Source organism: Cetorhinus maximus, chromosome 5 (assembly GCF_964194155.1).
Source record: "Cetorhinus maximus chromosome 5, sCetMax3.hap1.1, whole genome shotgun sequence".
Taxonomy (NCBI): Eukaryota; Metazoa; Chordata; class Chondrichthyes; order Lamniformes; family Cetorhinidae; genus Cetorhinus; species Cetorhinus maximus.
Window position 1 is genome coordinate 161,014,437 of NC_135883.1, and position 25,697 is coordinate 161,040,133.

Sequence of the window (25,697 nt, forward strand, 5' to 3'; positions counted from 1 at the left end):
ATCAGTGAGCAGGTTATTGCTAAGCAAGTGCCACTTGATAGCACTGTTAATGACCCCTTCCATTACTTTACTGATGATCGAGAGTAGACTAATGGGGCGGTTATTAGCCGGGTTGGATTTGTCCTGCTTTTTGTGCACAGGACTTACCCGGGCAATTTTCCACATAACCAGGTAGATGCCAGTGTTGTAGCTGTACTGGAACAGCTTGGCTAGGGGCATGGCAGGTTCTGGAGTACAAGCCTTCAGCACTATTGCCGGAATATTGTCAGGGCCCATAGCCTTTACAGTATCCAGTCCCTTCAACCATTTCTTGATATCACGTGTAGTGAATCGAATGGCTGAAGGTTGGCATCTGTGATGCTGGGGACCTGCGGAAGAGGCCAAGATGGATCATCCACTCGGTACTTCTGGCTGCAGATTGTTGCGAATGCTTCAGCCTTATCTTTTGCACTGGTGTGCTGGGCTCCTCCATCACTGAGGATGGAGATATTTGTGGAGCCTCCTCCTCCAGCAAGTTGTTGAATTGTCCACCACCATTCACGACTGGATGTGGCAGGACTGCAGAGCTTAGATCTGATCCGTTGGTTGTGGGATCACTTAGCTCTGTATATCACTTGCTGCTTATGCTGTTTGGCACACAAATAGTCCTGTGTTATAGCTTCACCAGGTCGACACCTCATTTTTAGGTATGCCTGGTGCTGCTCCTTGCATGCCCTCCTGCAGTCTTCATTGGACAAGAGTTGATCCCCTGGCTTGATGGTAATGGTAGAGTGGGGGATATGCTGGGCCATGAGGTTACAGATTGTGTTTGAGTATAATCCTGCTGTTACTGATGGCCCACAGCGCCTTGTGGATGCCCAGTCTTGAGTTACTAGATCTGTTCAAAATCTATCCCATTTAGCACGGTGTAGTGCCACACAACATGATGGAGGGTATCCTCAATGTGAAGGCGGGACTGTCTCCTCAATGACTGTGTGGTGGTCACTCTTACTGATGCTGTCATGGACAGCTGCATCTGCAGCAGGCAGATTGGTGAGGAGGAGGTCAAGTATGTTTTTCCCTCTTGTTCATTCCCTCTTGCGCTTTTTAAATCTCCGCTCCGATTCTCTGCTTTCGTGCTTTTTAAATCTCTGCTCTGACTCTCAGCTGTCACTCTTTTTAAGGTCCGCTCTGACTCTCAGCTCTTGCTCATTTTAAATCTCCGCTGTGATTCTTTGCTCTCCCTCTTTTTAAATCTCCGCTCTGACTCTCAGCTCTTGCGTTTTTTAAATCTCGGTTGATTCTCTGCTCTCGCTCTTTCTAAATCTCCACTCTAACTCTCACCTCGCGCTCTTTCTAAATCTCCACTCTAACTCTCAGCTCTTGCTCTTTTTAAATCTCCGCTCTGACTCTCAGCTCTTGCGTTTTTTAAATCTCGGCTGATTCTCTGCTCTCGCTCTTTCTAAATCTCCCCTCTAACTCTCACCTCGCGCTCTGGTTAAATCTCTGCTCTGACTCTCTGCTCTCGCTCTTTTTAAATATCCGTTCTGACTCTCAGCTCGCACTCTTTGTAAATCTCTGCCCTGACTCTCAGCACCCGCTCTTTCCAAATCTCCGCTCTGAGTCACTGCTGTTGCTGTCTTTAAATCTCCGCTCCAACTCTCACCTCTCGCTCTATTTAAATCTCCGCTCTGACTCTCAGCTAGTGCACGTTTTAAATCTCCGCTCTGATTCTCAGCTCTCGCTCTTTTTAAACCTCTGCTCTGACTCTCTGCTCTTGCTCCTTGTAGATCTCTGCTATGACTCTCCACTCTCGCTCTTTTTAAATCTCCACACTGAGTCTCTGCTCTCATTCTTTTTAAATCTCCGCACGACTCTCTGACCTCATTCTTTTTAAATCTCCGCTGATTCTCTGCTCTCACGCTTTCTAAATCCCTGCCCTGACATACAGCACTTGCGCTTTTTAAACATCCATCTGATTCTCAGCTATTGCGTATTTTAAATCTCCGCTGATTCTCTGCTCTTGTTCTTTTTACACCTCTGCTGTCTCTCAGCTCTTGCGCTTTTTAAATCTCTGCCCTGACTCTTAGCTTTCGTTCCTTTTACATCTCCGTTCTGACTTAGCTCTCGTCCTTTTTAAATCTCCACTGTGACTCTCAGCTCTCACTCTTTTCTAATCTCCGCTCTGATTCTCAGCTCCAGCTCTTTTTATGTCTCCGCTGACTCTCAGCTTGCGCTCTTGTTCAATCTCCGTTCTGACTCTCCGCTCTCTATCTTTTTACATCTCCGCTCTGACTCGCAGCTCTGGCTCCTTGTAGATCTCTGCTCTGGCTCTCAGCTCTCACTCTTTTAAAATCTCCGCTCTGACTCTCAGCTCTCGCTCTTTTTAAATCTCCGCTCTGATTCTCTGCTTTCGCTCACTGCTCATTCTTTTTAAATCTCCGCTCTGACTCTCAGCTCGCGTTCTTGTTAAATCTCTGCTCTGACTCTCAGTGCTCGCGTTATTAAGGTTTTGCTCTGACTCTCCGCTCCTGCGCTTTTAAAAGCTCCGCTCTGATTCTCTGCTCTCTCTTTTTAAATCTCTGCTCTGTCAGTCTGCTCTCGCTCTTTTTAAATCTCCGCTCCGACTCTCAGTTTTCATTCTTTTTAAATCTCAGCTGTGACTCACTGCTCTTGCTCTTTTAAAAGCTCCGCTCTGACTCTCAGCCCTTGCTCTTTTTAAATCTCCGCTCTGATTCTCTGCTGTTGCATTTTTTGAATATCCACTCTGGCTCTCAGCTTTCGCTCTTTTTAAATCTCCGCTCTGACTCCCAGCTCTCGCTCTTTTTAAATCTCTGCATCTCTGCTCTGACTCCCAGCTCTCGTTCTTTATAAATCTCCACTCTGACTCTGAGCTCTGGCTCCTTTTAGGCCTCTGCTCTGACTCACTGCTGTTGCTGTTTTTAAATCTCCGCTCTGACTCTCTGCTCTCGCTCTTTTTACATCTCTGCTTTGACTCTCAGCTCTTGATCTTTTTAAACTCTCCACTCTGACTCTCAGCTCTTGATCTTTTTAAATCTCCACTCCGACTCTCAGCTCTTACGCTTTTAAAACCTCCGCTCTGACTCTCAGCTAGTGCGCGTTTTAAATCTCCGCTCTGATTCACAGCTCTTGCTCTTTTTAAATCTCCGCTCTGATTCTCAGCCCTCATTCTTTTTAAATCTCCGCTCTGACTCTCTGCTTTAGCTCTTTGTAGATCTCTGCTCTGATTCTCGGCACTCGCTCTTTTTAAATCTCCACACTAAATCTCTGCTTTCGCTCTTTTTAAATCTGCACTTGACTCACTGCTCATTCTTTTTAAATCTCTGCTCGACTCTTTGAGCTCATTCTTTTTAAAACCGCTCTGACTCTCAGCTCTCATTCTTTTGAAATCTTCGCTCTGACTCTCAGTTCATGCTTTTGTTAAATCTCCACTCTGACTCTCAGCTCTCGCTCCTTGTAAATCTCTGCTCTCGCTCTCAGCTCTCACACTTTTTAAATCGCCTGATCTGATTCTCAGCTCTTGAGCTTTTAAAAGCTCCGCTCTGACACTCTGCTCTCGAGCTTGTTAAATCTCTGCTCTGACTCTCAGTACTCGCATTATTAAATTTTTGCTCTGACTCTCAGCTCTCAATTTTAAAAAATCACCTCCCTGATTCTCTGCTCTCGTGCTTCTTAAATCTCCGCACTCACTCTCAGCTTTCGCTCTTTTTACATCTCTGCTCTGACTCTCACCCCCTGCGCTTTATAAATCACTGCCCTGATTCTCAGCTATTGAGCTTTTAAAAGCTCCACTCTGATTCTCTGCTCTCGCTGCTTTTAAATCTCTGCTCTGATATTTTGCTCTTGTTGATTTTCAGTCTCCACTTGGACACTCAGCTCTCGCTCTTTTTAAATCTCCGCTCTGACTTTCAGTGCTCACTCTTATTCAATTTCTCCTCAGACTCTCAGCTCTTGAGCTTTTAAAATCTCTGCTCTGACTCACTGCTGTTGCTGTTTTTAAATCTCTGCTCCAACCCTCACCTCTCGGTCTATTTAAATCTCCGCTCTGACTCTCAGCACTTAACGCTTTATAAACATCCGCTCTGACTCTGCTCTTGCACTTTTAAAATCTCCGCTGACTCTCCGTTCTCGCTCTTTTTACGTCTATTGTCTGACTCTCAGCTCTTGCACTTTTAAAACCTCCGCTCTGACTCTCAGCTAGTACGCATTTTAAATCTCCGCTCTGATTCTCAGCTCTTGCTCTTTGTGGATCCCTGCTCTGGATCTCAGTTGTCGCTCTTTTAAAACTTCCGCTCTGACTCTCAGCTAGTGCGCGTTTTAAATCTCCACTCCGATTGTCAGCTCTCGCTCTTTTTAAATCTCCGCTCTGATTCTCTGCTCTTGCACTTTTTTAATATCCGCTCTGGCTCTCAGCTTTTGTTCCTTTTAAATCGCCGCTCTGACTCTCAGCATTCGCTCTTTTTAAATCTCTGCTCTGATTCTCTGCTCCCGCTCTTTTTAATTCTCTGCTCTGATTCTCTGCTCCCGCTCTTTTTAAATCTCTGCTCTGATCCTCTGCTCCCGCTCTTTTTAAATCTCTGCTCTGATTCTCTGCTCCCGCTCTTTTTAAATCTCCGCTCTGATTCTCTGCTCTCGCTCTTTTTAAACCTCCACTCTGACCCTCAGCCCTCTCTCTTTTAAAGTTTCCACTCTGATTCTCTGCTGTCGCTTTTTTAAAATCTCCACTCCGACTCTCAGCTCTCGCTCTTTTTAAATCTCCACTCCGACTCTCAGCTCTTGCGCTTTTAAAACCTCCGCTCTGACTCTCAGCTAGTGCGCGCTTTAAATCTCCGCTCTGATTCTCTGCTTTCGCTCTTTTTAAATCTGCGCTTGACTCACTGCTCATTCTTTTTAAATCTCCGCTCGACTCTCTGACCTCATTCTTTTTAAATCTCCACTCTGACTCTCAGTTTGTGCTCTTGTTAAATCTCTGCTCTGACTCTCAGTGCTCGCATTATTAAATTTTTGTTCTGACTCTCAGCTCTCGATTTTAAAAAATCACCTCCCTGATTCCCTGCTCTCGTGCTTCTTAAATCTCCGCACTCACTCTCAGCTTTCGCTCTTTTTACATCTCTGCTCTGACTCTCAGCTCTTGCGCTTTTAAAACCTCCACTCTGACTCTCACCCCTTGCGCTTTATAAATCGCCGCTCTGATTCTCAGCTCTTGAGCTTTTAAAAGCTCCACTCTGATTCTCTGCTCTCGCTGCTTTTAAATCTCTGCTCTGATTCTCTGCTCTTGCTGCTTTTAAATCTCCACTCGGACACTCAGCTCTCGCTCTTTTTAAGTCTCCACTCTGACTCTCAACTTTCGTTCTTTTTAAATCTCAGCTGTGACTCACTGTTCTCACTCTTTTAAAAGCTCCGCTCTGACTCTCAGCCGTCGCTCTTTTTAAATCTCCGCACTGATTTTCTGCTCTTGCATTTTTTTAATATCTGCTCTGGCTCTCAACTTTCGTTCTTTTTAAATCTCCGCTCTGACTCTCAGCATTCACTCTTTTTAAATCTCCACTCTCAGCTCTTGCGCTTTCCAAACGTCCGCTCTGACTCTCTGCTGTTGTGCTTTTAAAATCTCTGTACTGACGCTCAGCTGTCGCTCTTTTTAAATCTCCGCTCTGACTATCTGCTCTCGTTCTTTTGACATCTCCGCTCTGGCTCCTTTTAGATCTTTTTTCTGACTCTCTGCTCTCGCTCTTTTCAATTCTCCGCTCTGACTCATTGCTGTTCCTGTTTTTAAATCTCCGATCAGACTCTCAGCTCTCACTTCTTTAAATCTCCGCTCTGACTCTAAGCTCCCGCTATTTTAAAATCTCCGCTCTCTCAGCTCTCACTCTTGTTAAATCTCCATTCTGACTCTCTGCTCTTGCACTTTTTAAACCTGTGCTCTGACTCACTGCTCTCACTTTTCTTAAATCTCTGCTCTCACTCTCAGCTCTTGCTATTTTTAAATCTCCGCTCTCTTTGTTCTCACTCTTGTTAAATCTCCGCTCTATCAGCATTAAATCCCCTCGCTGATCCTCTGCTCTCGTGCTTTTTAAATCGCCAGTGATTCTCAGCTTTCACTTTTTTTACATCTCTGCTTTGACTCTCAACTGTCGCTCTTTTTAAATCTCCGCTCTGACTCTCTGCCCTCACGCTTTTTAAATCTCTGCTCTGACTCTTAGCTCTTGCGCTTTTAAATCTCCACTGTAACACTCTGTTTCTTTTAAACCTCCACTCTGACTCTGTTTTCGCTCTTATTAAATCTCTCCTCTGACTCTCAGCTCTTGGCTCTTTTCCAATCTCCACTCTGACTCTGAGCTCTTGTGCTTTTTAAGCCTCCGCTCTGACTCTCAGCTCTCATGCTTTTTAAAACTTCGCCCTGACTCTTCGCATTTGCTCTTTTTTAATCTCTGCTCTGTCAGCTCTCATTCTTTTTAAATCTCTGCTCTCTCAGCTCTCACTCATTTTCAATCTCCGATCTGACTCTCAGCTCTCACTCTTTTGAAACCTCCGTTCTGTCAGCTCTCGCTCTTTTTAAATCTCCGCTTTGACTCTCAGCTCTTGCGTTTTTTTAAATCTCCGCTGATTCTCTGATCTTGCACTTTTTCAATCTCTGTGCTCTCGCTCTTTTTACATCTCCGCTCTAACTCTCAGCTCTGGCTCCTTGTAGATCTCTGCTCTCTTGGCTCTCGCCTTTTTCAAATCTCTGCTCTGACTCATTGCTGTCGCTGTTTTTAAATCTCCGCTCTGATTCTCAGCTCTCGTTGCTTTTAAATCTCTGCTCTGACCCTCAGCTCCAGCGCTTTTTAAATCCCCTCACTGATCCTCTGCTCTCGCGCTTTTTAAATCACCAGTGATTCTCAGCTTTCACTCTTTTACATCTCCGCTTTGACTCTCAACTGTCGCTCTTTTTAAATCTCCGCTCTGATTCTCTGCCCTCACGCTTTTTAAATCTCTGCTCTGACTCTCAGCTCTTGCTCTCTTTAACCCTCTGCTCTCTCAGCTCATGCTGTTTGTAAATCTCCGCTCTCTCAGCTCTCGTTCTTGTTAAATCTCCACTCCCACTCATTGCTCCCGCTCTTTTTGAATCTCCGTTCTGACTCTCAGCTCTGGCTCCTTGTAGATCTCTGCTCTCTCAGCTCTCGCTCTTTTCAAGTCTTCGTTCTGACTCATTGCTGTCGCTGTTTTTAAATCTCCGCTCTGAGTCTCTGTTCTCGCTCTTTTTAAAATCTCCGCTCTGACTCTGCTCTCGCTCCTTGTAGATCTCTGCTGTCTTTTCAAATCTCCGCTCTGACTCAATGCTGTCGCTGTTTTCAAATCTCTGCTCTGATTCTCAGCTCTGGCTCTTTTTAAATCTCTGCTCTCACTCTTTTTAAACCTCCACTCTGTCAGCTCCTGCTCTTTTTAAATCTCCGCACTGACTCTCAGCTCTCGCTCTTTCTAAATCTCCGCTCTGACTTTCAGCTCTGGTTCTTTTTAAATCTCTGCTCTGATTCTCAGCTCTCTCTCGCTTTTCAAATCTCTGCTCTGACTCTCTGCTCTCAGTCTTGTTAAATCTCCACTCTTGACTCTCTGCTCTTGCACTTTTTAAATCTGTGCTCTGGCTCACAGCTCTCGCTCTGTTTAACCCTCTGCTCTGTCTCTCAACTCTTGCTATTTTTAAATCTCCGCTCTCTCTGTTCTCGCTCTTGTTAGATTTCCGCTCTGACTCTCAGCTTTTGCTCTTTTTAAATCTCTCTTTGCTCTCGCTCTTTTTAAATCTCCAATGACTCTCCACTCTCGCTTTTTTTACATTCCTGCTCTCTTTGCTCCCACTCTACTTAAACCTCAGCTTTGACTCTCTTCCAATTAAATAATTTTACTTTAGATTGCTCCTTGACTGTTTCCATTGCTAACCTAGTGCTTATGATTCTATGCTCAGCATTCCCTAAAGGTTCCTAATTGACACTCACCCACGTCATTCCCTGGAACGTGATCCAGCAATGCCTCTAGATCTTAAGTAATGGGCGGATTAGGCCTATTGGGCCCGCAAGCCTACTCCGTCATTTGATAAAATCATAGCTTATCCAGTTGTGGCCTTAACTTGACTTTCCTGCCTGCCATCCCATAACTCGACTACCCCGTAGATCAAAAATCTTACTCTGAACATATACAAAGCTAAGTCCCAATATTCCTGCTCTCTCAGTAAGAGAATTCCACAAACTCAAGACCCTCAGAGAAAAAATTCCTCCTCATTTCTGCCTTAAATGGGACAACCCTTTATTTTGAAGCTGTGTCCTTTAGGGAAGGAAATCTGCCGTCCTTACCCAGTCTGGCCTACGTGTGACTCCAGACCCACAGCAATGTGGTTGATTCTTTACTGCCCTCTGAAACAACCTAACAAACCACTTAGTTCAAGGCAATTGAGGATAGGCAACAAATGTTGACCTTGCCAGTGACACCCATGTTGCATGAAAGAATAAAGATAAAAATAATTTTAAAAACCTTATTTTTTCCACATTACACTCCATGTGCCAAACTTTTGACCACTTACTGAACCTATCTACATCACTTTGCAGACTCTTTGTATATTCTTCACAACTTAATTTCCTACTAATCTTGTACAGTTCGCAAATTTGGCTACAATACAGCCGTCCCTTCATCCAAGTCATTAAATTTCCTCATTGGGTTGGAAGCATACTAATCTAGAAAATTCCCATGAACATACCTCAGAATCTCTTTCCCTTCTTTGCCCTGTATGCTATTACTATCCCAGTTTATATTAGGATAATTAAGTCCCACTGTCACTACCCTATCATCTTTGCACCTCTCACTAATTTCCCACAAATTTGTTCTTCTTTTGATATCTTTCCCACTAGTTGATGCCTGATAGAATACATGCAGTAATGTAATGCTACCTCTGTTGTTTCCTAACTATCACCAAACAGATTCAGTCTTGGCCCCTCCAGCACTCTAATATTTTTCTTAATCACTACAGCCACCTATTTTTCCTGGACATTGTGTATCGGGAATATTGGTCCTAACTTTTTTGAGCCATCTCTTTGTTATTTTTTTAATTCATTTTTTATGGGATGTGGGCATCGCTGGCAAGACCAGCATTTATTGCTCATCCGTAGTTGCCCTTGAGGTGGTGGTGAGCTGCCTTCTTGAACTGCTGCAGCCTGTGTGGTGTAGGTACACCTACCATGCTGTTAGGAAGGGAGTTACATCATATTTCCATTTTGGTATTTGCACCTGCAACTTCACTCGTTTTCACACAGGCACAGTAAACCTTTTGAAAACCTCCTCCATTACAAGTCCTAACAGCTTGGTGCCCGAGTCTCCTCCTGTAAAGCCCCTCAAAGAATTTTGCTACACAAGAAGCACCATATAAGTACAAGCTGTCGGCCACAACCAAGTATTATCTGAAGAATGTGTACTGAAACAGTCCCATTGAATTATGTATTTTTGACTGCTCAGAATCTTACTTCCATTGCTTTGTACTAATTGTTGTGCCTGTTCGCTTTGCGTTGCTGACACTTTGGTCCAGGACAAGGCATCATCACTTGTTCAGGTGTTTGAAATCTCGGACTAGACAGGAGATTAACAAACGTTGTGTGTCTTTGGGCTTGCAGTGTTCTGGAGTCTGCAGTATGAAAAGGGCAGCAAGTTGGTCGTTCTTCGAAACCTCCTGTGGCTCGGCTTCACCTTCTTCCACGTGCCAGAGACTGCTCAGTATGGCTACGTCTACATGGGCCTGGGCGAGAGGAACATTGACTTTCCATTCATGATATGAAACTTCTATCAATCCCAAAACGCAATGAAACAAGGTCAAATCATCTCTCATTTTAATTGATTTACTTCAAATTACATTTGCTGTACTTATACATAAACACTACTGGCAATTCATGAAATCTCTCTATATTTTAATAAATGTTATTCAAAAACACCTCCACGTGCTGCAAATGAGTTGGTTGTTTGTAAAATGTGTAGAAGTATTTTGGAACTTCAGTCAGTCAGTCAGCCCACACCAAAGTCCTTATCAGTGTTTGATATAACAGGGTTTTTTCCCATAGACAATATTATTCTTCAGTATTGGATCTCCCACAGGCATGCGAACCTTACACCACTTGAGGCCTTTCTTCCAGATGGGCTTCACCGAATCAACTGACCATCTTGTGAGGTATCTATGTAAAAAAAAACACAAATGAGTTTTTTCATTTATATTGCAAAGGGTGAAGCAGTGAATACTATGAAGAGTGACGCTTTTGGTGTGACACTTACAGGTAGTGCACGTTACAAGCAACACATCATAAATGCACAGACATTTTTTTGGTTACATCAGCAACCTAGAGATACCCTGATGACTCAGCAAGCTTAAAGATCAAGGAACTGCTGAGCTGTACAGAGATCAGGCTTGGTTCAAGGTCTATGCTGTGTTAGCTCCTCTCAGCCAGGACAGCACTGAGTAGATAACTAAAGCCGAATGCCACTCATGGTCAAAGGTTACAGATGAATAACCACTGTTCCAGCCTGTATGGGGCTGGCACCTGCTACCCCTGGAACTGGAAAACAGTAAGGAACAATGAGGCAAGAAGATAAAAGTTAGTGAAGACTTGAAAAACCAGCCAGCTGTATGGCAAATTGGGGATGGAGGAAATGCAGTCAAGTCTAACCTTGTCCTCAGGTGATGTCCACACATACATTTTTGTGCAGGAGTCAGTAGGGAGTGAGCAAGAACAGGACCCTGATATGTGTCATCCTCCCTAATCAAAGGAAACTAGGCCAAATTTACTGCCTCAATTGCTGCTGCAGATGAGAATAACCAGGAAGTAAACCCTGAACACTCCTGGCCAGATGACCAGTTGAGGCAGCAGGGGAGAGCTATCCCATGAGTTTTATTGAGTACCAGGCGATTAATGTCTGAATGGCTGATAAATCAACAAGTCACGCAGTGGCACAATACACTGCAGTTAAATAATAGTCATTAATGACTGCTGTGAAAGTAACTTCCTTTCCTTTTTAAAAAGTGGATAACCTTTAGGAGTTCATTACTGCAGCTTATAAAAGATTTTTTTTAAAAGTTAAGAATAACAATGAGAGCAGCTGGTTAATTCTCCCAGTCTGCAGTAAAGTGCTTTTAATACACTTAACCGATGCTTGACGCAACTAGTCTAATATTGCAAAGGGAGAGGAAAAATATATCCCTTGTCAAAAATAATTGCTACAATTTATTAAAAACATAAAAATATCCATGTCTACAATTTTAATGATGCTTCTTCATGTTAAGACATGTTCCTTTTGCAATCAGCTGCTGTCTGCTTGAGTAAATGAGACTGACATCTATCTATCCTCAGCTGATAGCACTCCTGCCTGAGTCAGGAGGCTGTATATTTAAACCCTACTCTAGGCTAGCAATCCAGTGGAAGACTCTGCAGTTTTGGAGGTGTCTGTCTTCGGTTCACAAAATTCAAGCCACATTATCAATCAGTTCTCTTAAAACTGTGGAATTCCCTCTATAAACCTCTGTTTCTCCTCCTCTTACTGGTCCTAAAACCTGCTTGTGTGAAGCACCATGAGATGTTTCATTACATTTAGAAGGAAAGTAATTGTTATCTTATCCAGCTTACTCCCCCCTACCACATGGACTGCAGCAGTTCAGGGCGGCGGCTCACCACCACCGTCTCAAGGGCAATTAGAGATGGGCAACAAAAATGCTGGACCAGCCAGCGACCCCACGTTCCGTGAAAGAATTAAAAAAAAATCCATCAGCAATGATTCATTTGGTCATTTATTTGATTTCTGTTTGTGGAATCTTGCCTTGTAAATACTGCCCACATAACAAGTCATCATGCTCAAAATATCACCACTGTATGTTAAGCAGTTTAAGACGTTGAAAGGTGTGTTAATCGCTGTGTGAAAGCAAGTCTTTATTTTTAAAAGACACGTACAGTTAAGTCATGTGTCTGGACAGGATTTCATTGAACATGCAACAGTGGTCATCAATACCTACAGGTGCTTTTGTACTGTTCTGGTCTTGTTTGGATTCTGTGAGCTGGGTCTTGATGTCTCGCCCATATGAATCCTCTTCTCTTATCCTGGGGGCAGACTCCTAGACTTGGTGTTTTGTGGTCTAGGAGTCTGCCACCAGGATAAAGGAACAGGATTTAGCTGTGTAAATGCCCAGAATGCACAGTCCCAAATATCCATAATTAAAACATCGCCAGTCTACCTCATCAAATCTTTAAAACCCATATCTCTTCCTGTGCATCTGACCCTGGATCTTTGGGCCCTTGACCAATTAAATTCCAATTGTTCACCTCACAAAATACACCCCACTAAAGTGGAACAAGACTTCAACGAGCTGACTCCATACTGAGGAAGGAGTCTGCAGCATTGCGAATCAAAATGTCATTTACTTTCCTACACTGTTTATGTACATGTTTTATAACACACACAGCACCAGCCATTGCAAATTTAATAAAATTGGGTTAAATGCTGATGGAGGAACATCTGCATCTATGTATGAGAAAAGAAACATTCGCAGCAGACTTATATGGCATCATTGCAACCAATGGTACTTCAGCCTAGTGTTGTATGATTCAAACTGATCTCTCCAAGCATGACCCAAAGCTGGAAGTGAGCAGCCTATAATTGTATCAGCGAAGCATTTTTCATTTAAGCAGACGACGTGAATATTCTACACGCCTTCATTAGCACTTCATTAAAATCCTAGGGGGAACAGAGGAAAGAGCGTTTTATCCAAACCCTTTCCCACATTGTAGACCCAGCCCAAATCTTTATACGTTCCTCTCATTCCTCCTAAGTTAGTATTAGAACCATAGAATGATATAGGCCAAAGCCCTTTCTTTGAAAGAGCTGCCCAATTAGTCCTACATCCCAGCCCTTTTCCTATGGTACTGCAAATTTCATCTTTTGAAGTATTTATCCAATTCCCTTTTGAAAATTATTTGATCTGCTTCATCAAGCAGTGCATTTTAGGTCACAACAATTTGGTGTGTCAAAAAATTTCTCATTTTCTCCCTGGATTTCCTTTGACAATTATTTTAAATCAGTGTCCTCTGTTTACCATCCCTGCTACCACTGGGAACAGATGCGCTCTATCAAAACCACTCATGAATCCGAACACCTGCGTTGAATCTTCTAAACGTATCTGCTCTAAAGAGAGCTAAAAATACCTCTCCATTCTCTCTATATAACTAAAGTCCCTTATCCCTGGCACCATCTTAATAAATTCTCCGCATCCCCTTCAAGGTCTGGGCAATTCTTCCTAAAGTATGGTGCCTGGAACTGAACACAATACTCCAGCTGGGGCCTAACCAGTGTCTTATAAAGGTCAAGCATAAATTTCTTGCCTTTTCCTCTATGCTTCTGTTTACAAAGCCAAGAATTTGCTATTTCCTTTTTTACAGCCTCCTTAATGTCCTGCAATCTTCAAACAAATCACAGAAATTTACAATGGGCTCCTTCTGTGCAGTATCTGCAGCAGCCGACAAGGAGCCATCCAGCCTGAACCCACTTTCCAGCTCTTACGTCCGTAGCTTTGTAGGTTCCGGCATTTCAAGTGCATATCCAAGTACTTCATGTTACAAGGTTTCCAATTCTACCACCCTTTCAGGCAGTGAATTCTACGTCCCTACCACCCTCTGGGTGAAAATAAATTCCTTCTCAAAACCCCTCAAAACAACCTTCCTCTCACCCTAAATCTGTACCCACTGGTTATGGACTCCTCCACAAAGGGGAATAGGGCCTTCTTACCCCTCATAAATTTATACATTTCAATCATGTCTCCCCTCAGCTTCTTCTGTTCTAAAGAAAACAACCCTGGCCTATCCAGTCTTTCCTCATAACTAAAATTCTCCAGTCCATGCAAAATCCTCGTAAATCAGAAATATTCCAGCCAATGTGGATCTGAGAGCCAGGAAACCTGCAGTTTCAACCTGTACTGAACTAACTGATCTCCCATGGGCCGGCAGTAGGGACACTATATTTAATCTCTGCGCACCTAGGCTGTGGGAGTGCATCAGTATTCACAAACACCATTTACATCAGTATTCACAAATACCATTTACATCAGGGTCTAAATGATAATATATAATACAACAAGAAAGTGCTGCCTTTAATCAGTGTTTTAAGAAAATCAGTCGTTACTTAGATATTTACTTACATATATAGTGATCTTCTCACCACTAAACACTCATCCATGTGCATTCCCCTCCTATGTGAGATAGCCAGCCTCTCTGCGCTGCGCACATGGCCACAGTCAATGACCCCTGGCAAGCCTCTACGGATCCCAGTTTGAGAACCACTAAATTACATCACCTCAGTGGGGGTGAGAGTGGGGAGGTCAGGTTGGACAGTTCAACTTCACCATTGCATTTCAACTCTAGGACTGGATTAAAAGTCTTGCGCAAGACAATGGCATGGAAGGCCTCGCTCTTTACTGAAAGTCCTTCGTGCAATACGGTGGGCAGCCAGTTTCAACATGAGACTGGGCTGACAGCACATAAACAGGTGGCTGATGTGAGAAATGGAAGGATCACACTGGGGCAGCAGGGTGAGGCTCTTTCAAAGTTCATGTTAAGCACAGTACAGGGAACAGAGCAGGCTCCCCCCCCACCCCCAACCACAGTTGACCGTGTTACAGAAAATGTTTAATGGTGGCACTGGGGGCTCGAAATGAGGAAGTGTTCTATTTATCAGTATCCCTCACAGATCAGCAGGTCACGACAGCAACACTCAAACCCACTATGTAAAGTTATGAGTTTTCTCTTTTCTGTTTGTCTTTTCTATCCTACGGCAAGCAAGGTAACTGTGTTCGATCTGAAAGTAGCCCATGGAGCTGGTAGCAGTGAGGAAATAATATGTTACACAGCAGACAGGAGGGGCTGAACTCTTTTTTTTAATATATAAATGTGACTGACTTCTTAACAGACAAATTACTCCAGGAGACTGAATGGTCCTTTCCCCTTAACAAGAACCGGAAGCTGCTGGAAGCATTTTGAGATTGCACTGAAGTTAAGACTCTGAAGGAAGAGAGACTTCATAGAACAATAAACAACTTTGCATTCCCTTTCTCATAATGTTATCAAAGCTCAACAGCCACTTTACCCCAAATGAATTGATAGTGTGTTTAGTCGCGGTGTTAAATGTACTGGAAAACACTTTTTCAAATCATTTGCTTCTGGAAACAGCAAACTTTCCACTTCGCTGAGCTTAGTTATTCTTAAACGGATTCTGGCTAGGCTAGCTACTTAAATCCTGTCTAATCCCATACCGTCTCTCAGAATTCATTTGAAACTGAAAATTAGAGATTTTCTTTTGAAAGAAATAAATTATTCTCAGATGGCAAGGACAGCGTTTATTGCCAATTCCCTAGTTCAGGGGTTTCCAAGCTGTGGATTGCGACTAGGGAATTGCAACTAGGGAAGAGCAACTAGGGTCGTAAGCTCCCAGGCAGCATGTGGAGCAGTGTCAGGAAGATATAATAATTCTCATAATGTTATTGGAATTTATTGTAAAATAGTGGTATCTGTGTCTATCTGCGTGAGACTTAATTGGATTAAAGGCAGCTGGTCTGAAGGCTTTGATATAAACATGGAGGAAATTTAGAATGTAAGGTAAAAGGACATTTGCATTTTTACATAAATCAGACTAGATTGTTTTCACAAAGGAGAAGTGAAATGTGTCACCTAGCCAGGTGAAGTTTAGAAACAGTGTGTTTATTTTTCCCAAAGATTACTGGTAAAATTAATGCTATGATAAATTTTTATGATCAGGAAGGTAAAGTGAAACAATGGGAATTTGCAAAGGGGAAAATATGTATAAAGGAGCGAAGGCTGTGGGTAAGGGTAGGTAGGCATTTTTAAGATCTAACAAGTGTGAAAAGCCTTTCAGCATCTATGCCTCAAGCTGCTGTTTTCAAAGAACTGAAGTTAAAGAAACTCACTTTGAATTTGACTGGTTCAGAGTAATGTGTCTCACTTTGCCTGGGTCTTTTAAAATCTGTGTGTCTTACTGTTGCCTTAACAAAAGTGTAACTTGGAGTCAGATTGATTAGGGTATTTAGAAGTTATCATAGTAATTTGTAGATCTATGTATGTATTTAAAATCATTTCTCTTATTAATACATGCTTAATCTAGTTTTGGAAAAACCTATAAGACTTGATGGTCTTATTACTACTGAATTCAAGGCACGCACTCGAAACTTATACAAATTGCAAAACAAGCTGTGGCAGTTGTTTCAAGTTTCCCTTTGAGATTTGAACAATTCAGCATTTACCATCAGCTGTGCTATAACAAGCAGAAAATCAACAGTGCTGAGATTGGCTGCAAGGCCCCCTTTAAATTTGCACAATTTTTTTTTTTTGCCTGCGGGTGCGGCTAAATCCAATGCATTCTGAAGCCCGATTACTGACACCAACAAGCCTGCAAAATGGTAGGCGTCTTAGTTGTTTTTGTGCCTGTATCCCAGCTGTCTGAACCACCACTCTGCTCAACAACTCTCCACCTGCACCCGCCCCAATCCACATAATTTTCACTCTGGGGCCGCACAAAGTGTGAAGCATTAAAATGGGGTCACAGCAGAAACAAGTTTGGGAAGCACTGCCCTGGTAACCCTTGAGAAGATGGTGGTGAGGTGCCTTCTTCTCGAACCACTGTTGTCTGTGTGATGAAGGGACCATTGCTGCCTGTGTGCTGTGAACGTGCTCCCAGAGTACTGTTAGGCAGAGTGTTCCAGGTTTTTGACCCAGCAACAATGAAAGAATGGTGATACATGGCCAAGTCAGGATGGAGTGTGACTTGGCAGGGCTGTGGAGTGTTCCCATGCACCTGCTGCCCATGTCATTCTAGGTGGCAGAGGTCATGGGTTTGAGAGGTGTCGCTGAAGAAGCCTTTGTTCTCATCATCTCTCAAAGGCAATGACTTATGAGGTAGTTCAGTTCCAGTCACCAGCCATCCTCTTATCCAAGTATCATTTATAATGCACTGTGTATCAACAGATTATGTGGCTGTCATGAGTGTGGCAGCAATGGAGTGTGATCTTGCTCTCCACCCCCAATACCCGCACGTGCCTATTCCAGAGGCGGGAGCATCTGTCGTAATCAGCAATGAGAGCCCGGGTTAATGTCTGTCCGCCCTAGCCTAGGTGCACAGAGATTAAATGTATTGTCCCTACTGTCAGCCCTTGGAAGGTCAGTTAGCTCAGTACAGATTGAATCTGCAGGGTCCCTGGCTCTCAGTTCCATATTGGCTGGTAGCTTTACTCAATGGGGCTACTGTGAGAAGTGGAATTCAGAGTCTTCGGTACCCAGATTTTAAAATCAATAGGGATGTTAGCCATGGGCTCTAAGATCGTGAGGGGTCTTGACAGGATGGATGTGGAGAGGATGTTTCCTCTTGTGGGAGAATCCAGAACTAGGGGTCACTGTTTAAAAATAAGGGGTCACTCATTTAAGACAGATGAGGAGAATTTTTTTTCTCTCAGGATCATGAGTCTTTGGAACTCTTCCTCAAAAGGCGATGGAAGCCGGGTCTTTGAATATTTTTACGGCAGAACTAGATAGGTTCTTGATTAACAAGGGGGTGAAAGGTTATCGGGGTTAGGCTGGAGGTTATAATCAGATCAGCCATGATCTTAGTGAATGGCGAAGCAAGCTTGAGGGGCAAAGTGGCCTACTCCTGCTCCATGTTCGTATGAACAGGCAAACAAAGCCTTACTTTCGCGTTTCATCCAACACATCCTTGGGCAAATTCAACACTCCCTTGGTATTGCACCAAACTGTCAGCCCAGATCATGGGCATGTCCTGCTGTGGGGTTTAAACTCACCATCTTACGGCTCAGCAACAACTTGCATTTATATAGCACCTTTAACATCTTAAAAAACATCCCAAGGGGCCCCACAGGAACAATTAGAAAACATCAATTATAAAACATCAAACAACACCTGACTTGTCCGGCGGGCAGAAAAAGGAGGCAAATGGAATTCAACCCAGAGAAGTGTGAGGTGATGCATTTGGGGAGGTCAAACAAGGCAAAGGATTCTGAGAGGTGTAGAGGAAGTGGGGGATCTTAGAATGAATGTCCACAAATTCCAGAAGGTAGCAGGAAAAGTTGATAAGGTGGTTAAGAAGGCATTTGGATCCTTTCATTTATTAGCAAGGAATAGAATATAAGAGCAGGGAGGTTATGCTGGAACTATATAAAACAATTAGTTAGGCCACAACTTGAGTACTGAATGCAGTTCTGGTCACCTCATTACAGGAAGGATGTAATTGCACTAGAGAGGGTACAGAGGAGTTTTACGAGGATGTTGCCAGGGCTGGAAAATTGCAGCTATGAGGAAGGGCTGGGTAGGCTGGGGTTGTTCTTGGAACAGAGGAAGCTAAGGGGAGATTTGATTGAGATATACAAAATTGTGAGAGGCCTGGATAGAGTGGATGAAAAGGGCCTATTTACTTTAGCAGAGAGGTCAGTGACCAGGGGGCATAGATTTAAAGCGTTTGGTAGAAAGATTAGAGGGGAGATGAGGAAAATCTTTTCATCCAGAGGGTTGAGGGGTCTGGAACTCACTGCCTGAAAGTGTAATCGAGGCAGAAACCCTCGACTGATTTAAAAGGTGTCTGGATATGCCCCTCAAGTGCTGCAACCTGTTGGGCTACGGACCAAACACTGGAAAGCGGGATTAGGCTGGGTGGCTCGTTTTCCGCTGGTGCAGACAGGATGGGCCAAGTGGCCTCTTTCTGTGCCATAAACGTTTTATGATTCTATGATCAAGCCACATAACAAGATAGTGGGACAGGTGACCAAACACTTGGTCAAAGAGGTGGGTTTTTAGAAGCATCTTAAAGGACGAGAGAGAGTGAGAGAGGGCATGAAGTTTAGGAGGAGAATTCCAGGGCTTAAGAGCCTTAGCGATGGTGGAGCGAAGAAAATGGGAGGTGCACAAGAGGTCAGAATTGCAGAATTTGTGGATGGTTGTAGGCTGGACAAGGTTACAGAGATAGGATAGGGTTAGGCCATGGCAAGATCAGAACCTAAGAATGAGAATTTTAAATTTAAGGCGTTGTTCCGAGGCAAGGACACAACCACTAAGCCAGGGTGGAAGAACACTGAATATACACAAGCAACAGAATACAGTTTATACACATCTTGCAAAGATGGAATGACCAACCTGAAACTGGAAAATGCAGCTGTCCAATATTTCTAAACTTCCATGTGTGAATGCGTCCTGTATTCAACGATCTCATACAAACATAACAACATAAGAAATAGAAACAGGAGTAGACCATTAGGCCCCTCAAGCCTGCTCCGCCATTCAATAAGATCATAGCTGATCATCTTGCGTTTCAATTTCCGCATTCCCATCCAACCCCGATAACCTTTGATTCCCTTGCCCCTAACAAGAATCTATGTAAAAGCAAAATCCTACGGATGCTGGAAATCTGAAACAAAAACAAAAATTGCTGGAAAAACTCAGCAGGTCTGACAGCATCTGTGGAGAGAGAGAGTTAACGTTTCGAGTCCGTATGACTCTTCATCAGAACTGGAATCAGAAGAATCTATGTACCTCTGCCTTAAAAATATTCAATGACTCCGCCTCCACCACCTTTTGAGGCAGAGAATTCCGAAGTCGCACAATCCTCAGAAAAAAAAATTCTCCTCATCTCTGTCCTAAAAGGGTGACCTCTAAAATTTTAAAACAGAGCATACTTACAAGGAGCAGGAGTAGGCCATTCAGCCCCTCGAGCCTGCTCCGCCATTTAATAAGATCATGGCTGATCTGATAGCAACCTCTAATCTGCACCCCGCCCACCCCTGCTAACTTATCACCCCCTTGCTTAACAAGAATCTATCCACTTCTGCCTTAAAAATATTCAAAAACTCTGTTTCCACCTCCTTTTCAAGAAGAGAATTCCAAAGACTCATGACTCTCAGCGAAAAACTTCGCCTCATCTCGGCTCCAAATGGGCAGCCCACTAACTTTGAGCAGTGACCCCTAGTTCCAGATCCTCCAAAACAGGAAATATCCCCTCCACAACTACCCCTGCATGCTTCAATCAAGTCACTTCCTACTCCTCCAAACTCCAGCGGATACAAGCCCAGCCTGTCCAACCCCTCCCCACAAGACAACCCGCCCATTCCGGACACCAGTCCAGTAAACCCTCTTCGAACTGCTTCCAACGCATCCACATCCTTCCTTAAATAAGGAGACCAATACTGTACACAGTACTCCAGATGTGGCCTCACTAGTGCTCTGTATAATTGAAGCATAACCTCCTACTTCTGTATTCAAATCCCCTCACAATTGATGATAACATTCTATTAGCTTTCCTAATTACTTGCTATAACTGTAGACTAGCCTTTTGCAATTCATGCACTAAGACACCCAGATCCCTCTGCATCCTCTCACCATTTAAAATAATATGCCTCTCTTTAATTCTTCCTGGCAAAATGGACAATTTCACATTTTCCCACATTATACTCCATCTGCCAGGTCTTTGCCCACTCGAGGGTGTTCCTGTCGTACTTTGGCAAAGTAAGGGTGGTCACTGCGACTAGTTACTGACATAGCAACTCACGTCACTTGTTTCTACTTCCAGCACTGCAAAATGGTTGGGTCAGCGATTCGGATTCTAATCACTGATGGCTTTTAAGCTCTAAAGCACTCCAGCTGCAAAGAATGCCAAGGGCTGAGAGCCTGCTTCGGCCTGCAGCGCGCACGAGGGGATCAGGTTGACGTCAAACAGCAAAAGTGAAGGTTCAGCGCTTAAGTAAAAGCCTAGAACATGCTACAAAAACGTGTTTAAGAATGCACATCATTTAGCTACCTCTTTTAGAGTTATAACATTGGGCTCACACTTGCATTGGCAGCTGAGATATTTCTCTAAACCACTGCCGCAAATGCTGGAACATAGCTGTGTTTCAAAGCGAATACATCATGCAGAGATGAGAGGAGGAGGAGGAGGAGGAGGGCAATCTGGATGGAATCATCCAGATGGGTCCCTGCGAGCCAATCGATGGAACTCCCATGTTCAAACATCAGTTCCTGACTGTACCTCAGCATGTCAAAGTCAAATGGCCTGAATGGACAGCAATAGAGCTTCATGGAGGAACCCTCCAAACGATTGATGTGAAACACCTTTCCATCTACCAGTACTGGCACGATAGGCCGAATGGCCTCCTGTTCAGTATCTATGACCTGCAGTGGAACTTACTCGTAAAACTCAGTAAACTCAACACATTTTAGAAAAGCCAGCAGTTGTGATGCTACTAATAGCCTTATTTTTGTGGAATGGGAAAGAAGGAGCAGAAGGAAGGGAATAATGAGTCAGTTAGCGTTCCTACTCTTGATCGTTAACTAGCAATCCTTGCTACAAAATCCGGACGTGAAGGTCAGATGATGGCAGGATCACGATCAAATGTCCCTGATCAAGCAGCCTGCCATGAAGCCGTGGTCCACATACACACATTAAAAACTGCTTCAACTGATTGAGGTTCCAGAGGATTGTTAGTGCCTAGGGTCTGCAATCCTAGATGCCATACTCAGGGATTTCAGCTTCAAATTCTAAGGTAGATTGTTTTTTAACTATTACTTTCCATACAGCTAACAGGATTTCACTTTGGAGGAGCCCAGGATCCACAGTCAGTAACATCTCTTGACAGTAAAGTTCAGCTCACCATTCAAAGTGGCATCCTTATGATAGCAGATGAAGGCTGGGAGACAGACCGGTTGAAATGAAGAGTGAACTTTGGAGTAAGTGTCTGGCTTTTCAGACTTTGGTAATGCTAGTCTAATGCAGCAGTGAATCTGCACTGAAACAGCAAGAGGCAACTGCAATTTTATGTCTGTAAACTATGTTCGTGGCAGACGCAATTTAAGGTCAACACAGTTTGGTACTGTTGGTGCCTGAAGCCAGCTATGTGCCAATGTTAAAACTCGTGCCTGGAATGGCACAGTTGCTAAGTGCATCTTTCTGCAGTCTTAAGAACATATTGTGAACTACAAGTAAAAACTGGGCTAAAACAATGTTAAATTGCACATGGCTGGGACAGTGTGGGAAAAGGTGCAATTTTAAAGGTGCATCTCTCTGGTCACTAAATTAAAGCAAGTGACATTTATTAATAACCACAATCACGAGAACAGAAAAAAAAACAGGCTGCGAGTCAAAAGCAAAATACTGCAGGTGCTGGAAATCGAAAATAAAAACCGAAAGCGCGGGAAAGACTCAGCAAGTCTGACAGCATCTGTGGAGAGAGGAAAAAGAGTTCACGTTTCAGGTTAATGTTCTTTCATTAGAATTGGGAAAAGTTAGCAATGTAATCAGTTTTAAATAAATGGTTCTTCTGAGTGTCTGGGTTAACTTCACAAGATACCTAGAGATGAGGAAGGTTCGTTCAGCAAGCTGCTTTTCTTGCTCCATATAAATGCATTCTCAGTGTTGGTCATTCTGTATGAAGCATTTCCGGATAACGCTCCTCTATTTCCTACTTTGAAGCCGTGGTCCCTTGACCTAGTCACACAGTAATAATTTTGATACTGCAATCCTGGAACTGCCTGGGTCCTGTGAATTGAGATCCTGGGATTGCAAACTGCCCAAATGCCTCTGAAACAGTACTTCAGCAAGGCTACAGTGCCTTCAGGTCAGGGGAAAGAGGATTTGCTGTGTGTGGGGAGAGGTAGAGGAAGCAAAACAAGCTGCTCCCCATTCTTCTGTCAGGTTCTTCTCCACGCAAGAGCGCTAAATGAATTTCACACCATAAGATTACAGGCAATCTCCTGGCACTGAGCCAACTATTGACCCGCTATATATCTCTCCTGATCAATTGCCCAGGGATCTTACTGGAGCCTTTGCTTTTCACCATATACATCAATGACTTGGATATAGGAGTAGAACATTGTACATCGAGATGACATTGGGAGAGACAGTTGTAGACAGGAACAGGAAATCACAAAAGGACTGCAAAGCTTAAATCTAACCTATTGGTTATGGGATTGCTTAGCTCTGTCCATCACTTGCTTTTTAGCATTCAAGTAGTCCTGTGTTGTAGCCTCACCAGTTTGACACCTCGGTTTTAGGTATGCCTGGTGCTGCTCCTGGCATGCCCTCCTGCACTCATCTTTGAACCAGGGTTGATCCCCTGGCTTGATGGTAATGGTAGAGTGGAGGATATGCCAGGCCATGAGGTTACAGATTGTGTTCGAGTACAATTCTGCTGCTGCTGATGGCCCACAGTGCCTCATGGTTGCCCCGTTTTGAGTTGCTAGATTTGTTCAAAATCCATCCCATTTAACTTTGTAGAGGTTTGATAAAATTGAGTGGCTCGCTAGGCCATTTCAGAGGGCAGTTAAGAGTCAACCACGTTACTTCAGATCTGATGAGGACGGCAGATTTGCTTCCCCAAAGGACATTAGTGAACCAGATGGGTTTTTACAACAATCGACAAAGGTTTCACATTCACTATTGGACCAGATTTATTAGTTAAACTTAAATTCCACCAGCTGCCATGGTGGGATTTGAACCCAGAGCATTAGCCTGGGCCTCTGGATAACTAGTCCAGCGACATTACCACAACACCACTGCCTCCCTGACAAGGGAGTGAGTCATTGATTAAGCAGATGTACTGGCCATCAAAGTTCTCTCAATTATACCACCATAAACTAATCAACTAGTCGTTCATGTCTAGATGATCACCATATGCCTTCCACACATGCAGACTTACATGACAACAGTTGGTGGGTTTTTTTTATATGATGCTACTTGAGATGAGGTGGTAAGGTGCTTTAGAAAGTCTTCCTGCAAATGATAGGAAAATGTCAAATAGCCATTTGCACTGCAGCAGAGCAAGTTGGTACAGTACAGACTTTGATGGGCATTTTTCCTGATTCTGCTCTACCCAGTGTCCAAGTCCCAGACCAGGGACAGCATAAACCTTGAAGGGTAGAGTAAATGAGGAGAAAATCTTTTCAATGATTGAAGGCTCAGTAACTAGAGGGCACAAAATTAAAGCAGAAGAGCTAGAATCGACACCATGGAAATAGTTATTGCGCAACGAGTAGTAATGATATGGGATGCGCTGCCTGAAAAAGAATCATTTACTAGACGACAGGGCAAGAGCAGGAAACTGAGTCTAATTTGATATTCTTGCAAAGAGCCAGCACAGGAACAATGGGCTGAAAGGTCGCTTTCTGTGCTGCATCATTTTATTCTATTCTGCGATTCGTGCTTCACACAAACCTCCTCAACTTCATCCAATCTCCCTATAGAGGGTCAAGGGCAGCAGACACATGGGAACGCCACCACCTGCAAGATTCCCTCTAAGCCACTCACCACCCTGACTTGGAAATATATCACCGTTCCTTCACTGTCGCTGGGTCAAAATCCTGGAATCCCCTCCCTAACAGCACTATAGGTATATCTACACCAAATGGACTGCAGTGGTTCAAGAAGGCACCACCACCTTCTCAACGGCAATTAGGGATGGGCAATAAATGCTGGCCCAGCCAGCGATGCCCACATCCCATGAGTGAATTAAAAAATCCTTGTATTACTTTCTCTCTCTCTCATGTACTAAGCTAGCTTCCCCTTAAATACAGCAATACTACTCACCTCAACTGTTCCATGTGACAATGAGTTCCGCATTTTATCTACTCGCAAGGTAAACAGTTTCTTCTACATTGCATGTAGGACCATTAGCACCAGCACACCATGAAGATTTGCATCCCATTGAGCTGGGTTCAAACCCAGGTACCAGAGAAAAAAGTGTGCTAAGCCACCCAGTCAGGTGTGAAGCAAATCCCTTTTCCTCATGCGCTGGTAGCAGAGTAGTTCACCTGTACATTCCTGGCAGGGATGATGCTCAGTCACTCAGACAAGACGTGTTCTCTGGAAACGCAGACAAATGATGGATTGAGGGTTGCAGAATCACAGCGGAACAGATGGGTCTGGCCCAAATAAAACCTTAAGCCAAGCCAAAAGATAATAAGTACAAGGTGCCCCACAAGAAAAAAGCTACACAGCGTGTTCCATGTTATCAGATGATATCAGGTGCATATGCCATACGCTCCCTTTTTCAAAATCAGAACAATCTGTATTGAAATGTCCAGATATATTGACTTAGTGCATCTGGTAAGATACCATGCTGGATTTCAATGCGTTAAAGCGTCAAAAGGCGTGTGCTGACTCATTTTATAGGCAGCCCAAGGTCAAAAATACAAGAGACATATTTCACCTCATATATACTGTAAATCATTTTAATCCTCTGCCTAGATTAAATGAAGGATGGCTGGCATGTCTATTTCTCAAACACAATAGGGGATCAGTATCTACAGAGTGCTCAGGGTTTTGCACAGAGACTACTTGTGTAATACTGTGCCACAGGAAAATAAAATGGTAATTATTCGGCTTTTGGGGTGACCAACTACGTAACAGAATAACGTGCTGTGCTACAGTGAGGGGAGGGGTATCTATCTACCTTTACAGTTAGCCACGAGGAGCCTTGGTTGGCTAATCGATTAAAAGGCCCAGTGCAGAAAGGAGGATTTGCCAAGCTTGAAGGGGCTGAGAGAGATAATGAAGCTACTCGTTTAAACCTCTCAGTGGCCACAGAAAAACAACAGCAAAGGGTTCAGAGCAGCTCAAGAACTGGTCATTCTGCTTGTTGGGGAAGGTGTTGG

At 43.6% G+C, this 25,697-nt stretch overlaps 2 protein-coding genes across 2 annotated transcripts in view; one reads left to right on the forward strand and one right to left on the reverse strand.

The window, feature by feature from the left end:
• The window catches only part of rsph9 (radial spoke head component 9), an 87,768-nt gene extending 77,829 nt beyond the window's left edge, over positions 1-9,939 (forward strand). Inside the window, exon 5 of the mRNA XM_078542723.1 lies at positions 9,633-9,939. Within this exon, the coding sequence (XP_078398849.1) occupies positions 9,633-9,793 (161 nt within the window). The 3' untranslated portion in view covers positions 9,794-9,939. The remainder of the gene's footprint in view (positions 1-9,632) is intronic.
• mrps18a (mitochondrial ribosomal protein S18A) overlaps positions 9,839-25,697 on the reverse strand; it is a 79,738-nt gene continuing 63,879 nt past the window's right edge. The window contains exon 6 of the mRNA XM_078542724.1: positions 9,839-10,184. Within this exon, the coding sequence (XP_078398850.1) occupies positions 10,040-10,184 (145 nt within the window). The 3' untranslated portion in view covers positions 9,839-10,039. The remainder of the gene's footprint in view (positions 10,185-25,697) is intronic.